The sequence below is a fragment of the Phyllostomus hastatus genome, unplaced genomic scaffold, assembly GCF_019186645.2.
Source record: "Phyllostomus hastatus isolate PE091 unplaced genomic scaffold, TTU_PhHast_1.1 phas_scaffold_78, whole genome shotgun sequence".
Taxonomy (NCBI): domain Eukaryota; kingdom Metazoa; phylum Chordata; class Mammalia; order Chiroptera; family Phyllostomidae; genus Phyllostomus; species Phyllostomus hastatus.
Window position 1 is genome coordinate 13,965,790 of NW_025334041.1, and position 12,144 is coordinate 13,977,933.

Sequence of the window (12,144 nt, forward strand, 5' to 3'; positions counted from 1 at the left end):
ATGAACAGAGTATTAGTGAGCTATGGGACAACTCACAGACACAAATATGCATGTAACTAGTGTCGCCAAAGGATAAGAGAAAAAGATGCATAGAAAAAATATCTGAGGAAATAATGGTAATTTTTTTTCTGTATTTGATGAAGGAAACAGCCTTTTCAACAAATGAAACTAGAAATATAGGATATCTATATGCAAAAAAATGCCCCAAACCCTTTGATTATCTTATACGAAAACACCCTATACAAAAATTCATAAAGTAAATGAATCATAGAACTAGGTGTAAAGCATAAAACTATAAAACTTTTTTTTAGCCTCATTCAAGGATATTTTTTTATTGCTCTGAGAGAGAGAAGATGTGGACGGAGTAGGGGAAGGGGTGGGGAGAGGGAGGGAGAGAGAGGGAGAGAGAGGGAGAGGGAGGGAGAGAGAGGGAGAGGGAGGGAGAGGGAGGGAGAGGGAGGGAGAGGGAGGGAGAGGGAGGAAGATGGGGAGAGGGAGTGAGAGAGAGAGGGGTAGGAGGAGAGAGAAAGAAATATGGATTGCTTGCCTTCTCATATGCACCCCAACTGGGAATCGAACCTGCGACCTTTTGGTCTACAGGATGGCGCTCCAACCAACTGAGCCACACTGGGCAGGGCAAAACTATAAAACTTTTAAAAAGGAAATATAGGAGAAAATCTTTATGACTTTAAGTTAGACAACAGTGTTTTTACACAGAATAACAAAAGCAAAATTTTTAATCATAAAAGTGTCTTTGTTTTATAAATAAAAAAATAGACGAAATGGACTTCATCAAAACAGTGACAGACACACAGGTAGAGGATAGGCTGACAGCTGTCGGGAGGGAGTAGAGGGATTGAGCAAAAAACTCACGGATACGGAAAACAGTGTGGTGACTGCCACAGTAAAGTGGGCTGGGGGTGGGGGTGAGGGAGGTGGAGGAGGGTATAGGGCAGGCAAATGGTGGTGGACGGAGATCTGACTTGAAGTGGTAAGTGCACAATGCTGTGTGCAGATGATGTGTTGTAGAGTTGTGCCTCTAAAACCAGTATAATTCTGCTAACCAGTGTCACCCTAATGAATTCAATAAAAAGAAAAAATTAGAAACTCTTTGTATTATACTGTTCAGAGAATGAAAAAGACAAGCCTTTTCACCGGGAGAAATCTTTGTTAATCTTAATTCTGATAAAGTACTTGTATCCAGAAGACATAAATTCTCAAAGCCAAATGACAAGAAAACATACAACTCAAAAAATGGGTAAAAGATTTGAAGATACCACCAAAGTAGACATAAGCATGGCATAAACACATGAAAAAATGCTTAATGTTAGTAGTTGTTGGGAAAACGCAAATTAAAATCATACGAGGTAAAGACTGACCACACCAAAAGGTGGTGAAGATGGGCAGTACCTGAAGCTCTCATATAACGCTGCTGGGAATGTAAGTTAGCGCCACCACTTTTGAAAATACCTTACTCCCTACACCTTAATAATAAACCTGTTTCTGCTTTTCTGACTTAGAAGCGACTTGGCTATTCATCTTGTTGAATACCATGAAAAACCCATTGGAATTTTTATTGGAATTTCATCAGATTTGCAAGTCAATTTGAGGAAAATTGACATCTTCACAATAGTCTCTTTCTGTCCATGAACATGATATATATTGATGTTTATTCAGATATTCATCATAACGTTTTTGTGTGTAGCCATCTTGAATATTTTTGTTAGATTTATTCCTAGACATAAATGTGACATTTTCTGACTACTGTAAATGTCTTAGTTACATTTCTGGGTGTTTGCTGATGACATATAGAAATGTAGCTGACTTTTGCATACTAATCTTATTTTCAAGTACCTTGCTAAATTCTGTTTTTCAAATAATTTTGGGAAGTTTCTATTCCATTCAAAAAATAATTATTTGAAAATAAGTTTTACTGTCTCATATTTAAACCTTTTGCTTTTATATTTTGTATTTTTGTGCTTACTGAACTTTTAATAAAGTAGTGCATAGAAGTGGTGCTAGTGAACATTGTTCTCTAGTTCTTAATTTTCTAAAAAAAATAGGCAAAGACTTAATCTGCTTTAAACTTTATGTGCTGGCTTCTTTGGCTTAATGAATGACAACAAATAAATGTGTATAAAGAACAATTTAAAAAGCAGCAGTGTCAAGGGAGGCTCAGAATTTCATTACATACTAAACAAAAATTTTTAAAGCAGTCAAAATTCTTGAAGTTTTATTTTTTTTTTCAGAAGTTGAGTCAAATCCATTTCCCTCATTAAAATTCTGAACAATATTACCCTCTTCCCCAAAACCAAGTAGTACTTTTCCATCTGGCTTCTGCCAGTGTCCTTAGGCTTGCCAACATTAAGCTGGTCTAAGATGCTGGGTGGCATTTCTGTCAGCTACTTTGTCTAAACATGGCTGATAATGGTGAAAGTATTTGCTGCCACAGATGGCTGAGCGTTAGGATTGTCAAAGTGGGTCACCATTCCCTGGTTTGCATGCATACTTGCCTCTTTGATATCAGAGATACTATTTACTCCTACTTTAAGAACTGAAGATTTTTATCATCTAAGAGATATTTGTGTTATCACCTGCTACTCCATATATCATCTCAGGGCAACTCCTTGTTACCACACAATTACGCCGGAAGTTTGGCTAGTTTCTCTTGGCACTCAAGTAGTGTCAGGCAGACCAGCTGAGGGTCTTAGTTCCTGATTTTAAAGGGAATGCTTCCAACAGTCAACTAACTATTCAAAATGTTTGTTCAATTTTTTAAAAGTGAGATTTAAAATGCTCTTTCCTGCTCCTAAATCATTAATCTTTTTTAAAGAATCATGAATAGGTATTGAATTTTATAAAATTCTCTACTGAGGTTTTTCCCTTTTAATCTGTTAATGTGCTTGGTTACATATATGGATTTTCTGATATGAAACCATCCTAGCATACATGGGATGAATCCAACTTGGACATGTTGTATAATTATTTTTATACATGATTACATTTCACATGTTAATATTTGGAGCATTTTTACATACATATCCTTGAGTGAAATGAAACTTTAATTTCTTATATATTTTTAAGTATATTTTATTGATTATGGAATTACAGTTGTCCCATTTTCTTCTTCCCTTTATCCCCCTCTGCCCTGCACCACCCCTCCCACCCGCATTCCCCCCCTGTCCTTAGTTCATGTCCATGTGTCGTACATATATGTTCTTTGGCTTCTCCATTTCCTATACTATTCTTAACCTCCCCCTGTCTATTTTGTTCCTACCACTTATGCTTCTTATTCTCTGTACCTCTTCCTGTATTCTCCCTCCTTCCCGCTGATAACCCTCCATGTGATCTCCATTTCTGTGATTCTGTCCTATTCCAATTGGTTGCTTTGTTTTTGTTTTTTTAGGTTCAGTTGTGGAAAGTTGTAAGCTTGTTGTCATTTTACTGTTCATATTTTTGATCTTCTTCTTTTCCTTAGATAAGTCCCTTTAACATTTCATATAATAAGGGCCTGATGATACTGAACTGCCTCAACTTGATCTTGTCTGGGAAGCACTTTATCTGTCCTTCCATTCTAAATGATAGCTTTGCTGGATAGAGTAATCTTGGATATAGGTTCTTGCCTTTCATGACTTTGAATACTTCTTTCCAGCCCTTTCTTGCCTGCAAGTTTCCTTTTGAGAAATCTGCTGAGAGTCTTATGGGAACTCCTTTGTTTTTCTTGCTGCTTTTAAGATTCTCTCCTTTCCTTTCATCTTGGGTAACTTAATTATGATGTGTCTTTGTGTGTTCCCCCTTGGGTACAACTTCTTTGGGACAAGCTTCCTGAACTTGCATGCTTATTTCCTTTGCCAGATTGCAGAAGTGTTCCTTCATTATTTGTTCAAATAAGTTTTCAATTTCTTGCTCCCCTCTTCTCCTTCTGGAACCCCTATGATTCAAATGTTAGAATGTTTAAAGTTATCCCAGAGGTTCCTAAGCCTCTCTCATTTTTTTGAATTCTTGTTTCTTCATTCTGTTCTGGTTGAATGTTTACTTCTTTCTTCTGTCCCAAATCACTGACTTGAGTCCCAGTTTCCTTCCCTTCACTATTGGTTTCCTGTATATTTTTCTTTATTTCACTTTGTATAGGCTTCACTTCTTCTTTTATTTTGCATCTGTATTCAATCATTTCTGTGAGCATCCTGATACTCGTGTTTTGAACTCTGCATCTGATAGGTTGGCTAGCTCCTCATCACTTTGTTTTCTTTCTGGAGTTTTGATCTGTTCTTTCACTTAGGACATTTTTCTTTGTCTTGGCACACCCTTTATGTTGTAAGGAGTGGAGCCTTAGGTATTCACCAGGGCGAGGCAATCCATGTAGCTACAGTGTGGCGCTGTGTGTGTGGGAGGGGTCGGAGAGGGAACAATGCCACTTGCTGGGCTCTCGCCCCACATTCAGTCACTTCCCCTGATACCCACAAGAAAATTGGGCCCTTCTGGTGCTGATTCCTGGGTGGGTGGGTTTGTGTATGTTCTAGGACCCCTCCAACAGACTCTCCTGTGAGACTGGGAGTTTCTTCCACCACAACAACCCACAGGATTTTACAGCCAGAGGTTCTGAGGCTTATTTCCCTGCACTGGAACCCTGGTTTGCACTGTGTCTTGCTCCACAGTTGTTCCTGTTGCTTTATCCTAACACGAATGTGGGGCTGCCTGGTCCACCAGCCTCCATCTCACTAACATCCTCTCCGCCCCAGCTTCCCAACTCTGTCCCTCCTACAGGTCTGGATGAATATTTCTTCTTTAACTCCTCGGTTACTGGACTTCCATACAGTTCAATCTTCTGGCAGTTCTGGTTGTTTTTTTGTTTTGAAATTTGTTGTTGTCCTTGTATTGGTTGTGCGAGGAAGTAAAGTGTATCTCCCTATGCCTCCATCTTGGCTGGAAGTTCTAATTTCTTATAATATTTTTTAGTACCTGGGTTATATCGGCCTCAAAGAACAAGTAAAATAGAATTCAATTTGGCTTTAATGAACAAAATTGGAATTATAAACAGCCTTTGGGAACTCTGTATGTACTTTGAAGAACTTTAGAATTAACTACAACTTCTAATTTACTTTAGTCTTCAAATTTTAACATATAGGTCCTTAGAATTTTTAGTAAGCACCTCAAATGATACTGATAGGGATGACCTACTGACCATGCTTTGAAAAACAGCACAGTGGGGAGGCAGAGCTCCTGGCTTCCATCTGCTCTCACAGCAACTCTTTTAGAGCTGAAGAGGCTAAATGTTCTTGCTTCTCCCTAGTATCTCTTAAGTAAGATAACCATAGTTCGTCCAGGACACTCCTTATTTATGCCTGTTGTTATAGCATAATTAGCAGTTGCTCCCCCTTTCACCTTAAAAAAGTCCCAATATGGATATGCATTAGCTCTCCAGTTTGAAGACTTCATGTTACAGTTTCTTTTCTTTTCTTTCTTTCTTTCTTTTTTTTTTATGGTAGGATAGGTCTGAAAGCCACAGGCTTGGATGACCTCTCTTTTCCCATTTCAATCCCTTCTCCCAGTTCCTAAGGCTAAATAAAAACCAGTGTTTGAGAAGGCATAGGATAAGAAAAAATTTATGCCCAAGATAGAGCTAAATATCCTTGCATCTCATGCTATTCAGATTAGTTCACCACTTGTAGAATCTATAGAGGAATTTAGGCCAAAGCCCTAGCTATTAATATTTTAAAAAACTATTTTTCCTGTAAAAGTCCATTATGGGCATGGTGAGCTGGTAAGAATTCTGGAGTTTGGACTACAGGGTGAAAAAATTTTCCTAAGTAACATAAGTAAGACATAATTTTAAAAAATTAAATTTGTGGTTCTATTTATCAAGATGGAAATAAGCAAATAATTATTTTCCTTGAAGACAAGTTCTCTACCTTCATTCCCACCAAATTTAATTGTAAGGCTTTCAGAAGTCCAATTTATACATAAAAATCATGCCTAAATATTCTATCCTATCCTCTGAGTAACAATATAAAACAGGTATTCAACATGTTATTTCAAACATTTTCATGGAAATGAAAATGCCTTTTAAATTTTCATATTAACATTATGAAAATAAGATACACTAGTAGTACTTTTAGATTAAAAAAAATCTTAAAATTACACTCCCACATGAAACAATAAATTTCTGGAACAAACCCGATCAATTAAAGGCATCTAAAACACTGGTAGAGAGGGATAATGGGGGAAAGAAGGGGAAGGGGCTAGCAAAGGAACATGAATACAGGACTCATGGGCACAGACAATGGGGGACACTGTGTGGGAGTGAGGGGGTAAGGGAGGGGTGAGTAACAGGGTACTAGGTGGGACAACTGTAACTGAACAATACATATAAAAAATAAACATTGGTTTTAACATAAGTTAAAAAAAATAAAACACTGGTAGGTATCTCTTATTTCTACATTATCTAGGGTTGAAAACCCTCTCCTCAGTTCTAACACTCCTACAATAATTGTCAACTGTTTCTCTGTAATTATTTCACTACTTTTCCCTCCTTTATAATTCTATTACAACAGCGATTTTCAGCCGTCTTCATCCCATGGCACACATAAACTAGTCACTGAAGTTCTACGGCACACCGAAGAGTATATATTCTGCTCATGTGACCAAAAAAAAAATAGGTACAATTTTGATTCATTTACACCGGAGAGCTATTTTTGTGCTGGCTGTTGTCATTTTTTAATTTGAGAATCTAAGGGAAAAGAGGTCACTGTCCCTGACTAAATAGTCTGGTATTGCATGTTTTAAAACTTCTTGCAGCACACTAATAGAAAATCACTGCTCTAGTCCATCATGTGCACACTAAGCTATAGGTGGTTGAAACTACATTATTCTCTCACAGGGCCTGGAACATAATAGGTATCAAAAAAGTCTACTAGATTAATGACTAAAAGGCTTTAGGGTTTTTCTGGTACCTAGCTGTACGTTACCGAAATGGCATGGTTCACGGTGTTCCCAAAGAGATTTCTTTACTAATTCCTTTATAGTACTAAGATGACATTAATTGTTTAAAAATTCAAAAATTCAGCCATGATAAAATAAGGCAATTCAGAACAATTAAATCAAACATTTTCTCTCTTCAGCAAAAGAGTAGCAAGTGGTGCTTATATCCAACAGCTGATTAAAGAAATAAAAGTACTCTTAATATTACCAAGAATTTCATTACTAACCTGTTGAGGAGTGATGGTATCTCTATAGCTTGGTAAAATTTTCAGGGTGACACTTCCACTAATATTCTTCAGTAATTCTTGTAACTCCTTTGGATTGTTTCCAACCTCATGGCCATTGACTTCCTTAATGATATCTCCCACATGAAGCAGACCTTGTCGATCTATCATGCCTCCATGAAGGATTCGGGCAATTACCAGGTCATTATTTTCAACCCTAAATGTTACACCCTTAAGGAAATAAGAAATGGAATTGTCATTGATTTTAGATTTTTAAGAAAATCTTATACACTCATGAATATGTGTACATAAGAAAATAATTCTAAGATTAAATGAGTCCTTCCTATTTTCCTTATGTCCTCTCCTATGTCAATATTCTAATCTCCTTTAACCATGTGCAACTGTGACAACAAATAGCACCCTTACAAAAAGACTTCTGTGGCAAGGTGAACATGAAGAAATGAAACATATTAGGCTTCATTCCCCAGGATAAGAGGAACCTCGAAGGAATAAGAAAGGGTAGTTGTACATTTTGATGGCCTTGTTCCTGGCTTTTCTTTATTCCATTTCACTGTTTTTATAGTCAGGATCCAGAAATAATAATTTTAGCAGGAAAATATAAATGTCACTTCTCATAGAGCCCTACCATGTCTTCATTTTTAATAACTTCTTCTGTGTTTTGATACTATCATTAGCAAGGAACCTGACATAATTTCTTCAAAGAATATAGGGGAAAAAATACAGTACCTGTTTTCAGAAAGTTTTGCTACCAATTAGCAAACCTCTTCTTGCCTCTATCTCAATTTAACTTTTACCTTCATTAAATTTTGTATGCTAAATCAAGTTGAGAGGGCATCAAGTGTGTATTTTACATAGAGGCTACGGAATACATAAAACATATGCAAATAAAGTTTCATTACAATACAAGTTATAAGAGAAAAAAATGATATACAGTGGCTGATCCACAAGTATGTCAGACTTCAGATATAAGAAGGCACTGACTTGTCCACTCACCAATGGTTCCCCAGCTCTTTTGTGAATACCAAGAATACGAATGGCATCTACTGGTAATAACTGATTATTGACAGAATTATTCATTTCTGGACTTGACGGAGGTGAATCATAACACTTTGATGCTACAATGTCATGGGCCTCCAAGAGTGACTGTAAGGAATCAAAACAGCCTGTGGTTATTAATTACTGAGGGAAAAAGTTATTAAAGATAACTTAGTTCATTATCCCAGTGGAGTACTAAAAATTTCCAACACACACATTAGTGAATCCCCAAATTTGAGTCAAATCAAATGTATGTAGAATCTTTTAAAGAAATATAAACATTTTAAACATCAAACAATATCATATTCCTTGTTTTAAGAGATTTGAAGAGATTTTCGTGACTTTTGTAAAAAGTGCATGTTCAATGGAAACTGAACCTGGATTGCCAAGTGTGTTATAGTGGAGGCCCTATCATGGAGGCCACTGTTATTATCACCATCAGCTCCATTCAATATTTACCATCAATCCCTATTAATTAGTTATCATGCAAACTCAACTGGCAGGAACCCTAATTTTTATCTTAATGTAGTTACGTTAAAAATACCAAATATTTTTTACATGTTCAAGATGTTTGCTAAAAGATGTCCAATAGAAAGCAGAAAAATATCAGCACATTATATCAGTGATAGAAAATTTTACACTAGAAATAAAGTTTGTAGCCTACAAAATATATATTTTTAAGGGGGACAAAATGAGCCAGTGATGGTTGTGACTGTAGTTTTAACTTCTACATATATTACACATGTGCTACCATTCATCATGGATGACTTTGATTTAGCTTTCTAGGAATTTCTTATTTTTTGTATATTTTTATTTTTCATTTATACTGTAAGTGTGTATACTCAACATAAAGCTAAGTTTAAAATTTTTTGAGTGGATGGAATGTGAGTTCAAAAACAATAATTCAAAATACAAAGAAGGGATCAAATGTCAACAGATTCAGAACAGAGATAATCAGCATATGGATCTAATTGACAATTTCTGGTTATTTCATGAAAATATGTGTAAGAGACTAAAGTAAAATTAAAAAGAAAGTCACACATTTATATATAAGGATTATTCTGATAAATGCTGGAAGTCACTAAAATCTCTAATCTAGTCTTTTGTTTTCATCCTGTACTTACTTTCTTAGGAAATATTATTCACTCCTAGGACTTGTACCACTACATATACATTGATAATTCCCAATTTTATACCTTTGGTTCAGACCTTTCATGAGCTTCAGATTCATACATTAAAAATCTGCCTAAAACTGAAAAAATATGATAATTTGAAAATCAAAGTGTTAAGGATTGTAGAACTTTAAAACATAATGAACTAATGAAAAATCCAAACCAAAGGATTGAAAAAAAGACATTTGTTACTATTTAAGATTGCTACTTCAAACAATTCTTTATTTTAAAAATTGGTAAAGAGCAAACATTTCTTTGACTTTTCAGTGGGAAATGCATTATATAGCAAACTGAACAGCCCATTTGATGAGGAAAAGCTCTACGTCACATAAGAACACCAGCAAATAAATGTGGAATGACAGAATTTTAAAAAATGTCATTTTGGATTATTAACGTGTTCACCAGTAGGCCAACGGATGAAAGGAAGCAGCATTTGCTAGAATAACACACTAGATTACTGCTAGTGGAAAAGCTTTCAAAGGAAGGGTTAGACTGTCATTGCCCTTAATCAAGGGATCGATCTCAGCATCAGTAGTGGTAGGCCAATCAGGTATTATTTACTCTAGGAGAATTATCACTGTGTGGATATACAGTGAATAATAGAAGAGTTTCTCTCTTCTGCAACTGCCACATGTAATCAGTGACCAAGTCCTGTTAATTTTACTTGTTAAATCTTGAAATCCTCATTTTTACACTGCCATCACAATTTCTTGCCTTAGTACTTAATCTAGCTCCATAATCTGACCTCTCGCTGTTTAATACCTCCTCTCATCCCTGCCCAAGTTTTCCCATTGTCCTCAGGATAAAGTCTGAACAACTTAGTGTGTCTTAAAAGGCTTCAAACAAATGGCCCCTGCACAAAGGGTGTCTCTGATGTGTGTCCATTTTTTTTGTACTTCATATACTGATTTATGTAGGAAACCATTTCACTATAAATCTTCAAATTTCATACTAACATTGAGAGTCATAGGAAGTCTTTGATAAAAAGCAAGGGGGTGTTGCTTCTTAAGATTTGCAGTGGAAAGCAGGTGACACTTTATTTCTCTATCCCATCAGCATTTATTGAATAGTGTGCTTTTTCCTCCACTAAAATGTACTATCTCTGTCATAAAGCAGGTTGCCATATTTCTGGGGTTGCTATTCTCATTGACTAATCTATTTTTCTAATGCTGACCCAATACTACACTGTCTTCACTACAGGTATATAAGAAACCTCCCTCACCCACTTTTCTCTTCTGGAACTGGTTCTTCTTTGTTAAAATGATTAACTCTTCATTGAGATAGACCAATGCTTAAGTTGCACTGATTCTTTGTACCTACTAAAAGTACATTATGTAAGTTTCTATCCTTACACAGCTCTCTGTTGTTCCAAGGTCATCAAATGCACCCGAGTCTTAGAAGCAGTACTGAAAATGTGTATGACTGGCCACAAGGAGGTCTGGACAACAGTGGTAGTGAGAAAGAAAAATGCAGTATCACAGAGAAAAATGTCTCCAGCAAGTGGTCTGATGGTGAATCATTTTTTTTAATTACACAAAGAAAAATCTACTCTGATGTATTTCTGTGACAGACATCATACATTTATGTAATGTCTATTAGTTACATATGTCTGTTTATGTATCCTCAGAACATCAGAGTATTAAAATACCTATGTTGGAATTTACACATTACAAAATATGGCCCTAAATAATATTTAAAAGCCTCATCTTAAACTGGAACTTAACTACTAAAGGAGAATATTTGGGAACACAGTGGACTTGGGGAGAAGAGAGAGAGGCCAAGTTTACCTGGAAGTGAGGCTCTTTGAGTATACCAACCAGTTCTGCCACGTTTTCATCCACATTGACTAGAGGAGTGATATCTTCAAGAATCTCATTGACTAATTCCAAGTTATTGTCACTAACAGCTTCCAGTTTTGAATCTTCTAGCCTCTCATGAGCCTAAAAAGAAAACAGTAAAGTAATAATACATATTGTTTTGCTCTAGACTGTGATTTTCTCCTTGATTTCTTTTTTTGTAAGGTTTTAAACGATATGACTTGAAGGTTTGATTCACTGAAACAAAATTTAATAATTCAATGAGAGGTAATATATAGTTTTGGGGTTTTTAAGTAAATATTTTCATGCATTATAATAAATCTTGGCCTCTATTCCTATAACAAGTCATGGAAACTCATTTTTATAACTAAACCATGAAAAATCTAAATAGGCCAAATGACAATAAAAAACGCTATATTTCCTCCACAACAGAATGTCCTAATGACTTTCTAGACTAGGCTCAAACTCTAGATGATACTGTTCATACTTTATTAAAATAAATGATTAAGCATAATAAAAATAAAGAACAGACACAATCATTGTATAGATTACTACTCAAAAATAATAAAAATTATTTTGGGAAACCCAGAATCCTTATGCTACCCCCTTCCAATTTTTGAAAAATAGCAAAATAATATATTCAGAGGAGTCAGTTCTTAAACTGGGCCTTGAAGGACTGTATGATTTTATGATTACATATCTTAAACTATTTTTTAAATCTCCTAAACTTTTTCACATAAATTGGACTGTGAATCACACTGTCACAGAAAATTGGTAGTTCTAATTATCCTTTAATAGTAGTAGAGATTTTTAAAATTTACTTATTGATTTTATAGGGATAGGGTAAGCGAGAGATTGAGAGAGAGAGAAAGAGAATCATTGATTTCTCTTTCTCTG

General features: G+C 35.6%; 1 protein-coding gene across 4 annotated transcripts in view; it reads right to left on the reverse strand.

Moving 5' to 3' along the window:
- The window catches only part of PALS2 (protein associated with LIN7 2, MAGUK p55 family member), a 97,837-nt gene that overhangs the window by 24,434 nt on the left and 61,259 nt on the right, over positions 1 to 12,144 (reverse strand). For all 4 annotated transcript variants that reach the window (XM_045827726.1, XM_045827727.1, XM_045827724.1 and 1 more), the window contains exons 3-5: positions 11,218 to 11,370; positions 8,217 to 8,366; positions 7,206 to 7,433 (exon numbers count right to left, since the gene is read on the reverse strand). In XM_045827726.1, coding sequence (XP_045683682.1) covers positions 7,206 to 7,433; positions 8,217 to 8,366; positions 11,218 to 11,370 — 531 coding nt within the window. The remainder of the gene's footprint in view (positions 1 to 7,205; positions 7,434 to 8,216; positions 8,367 to 11,217; positions 11,371 to 12,144) is intronic.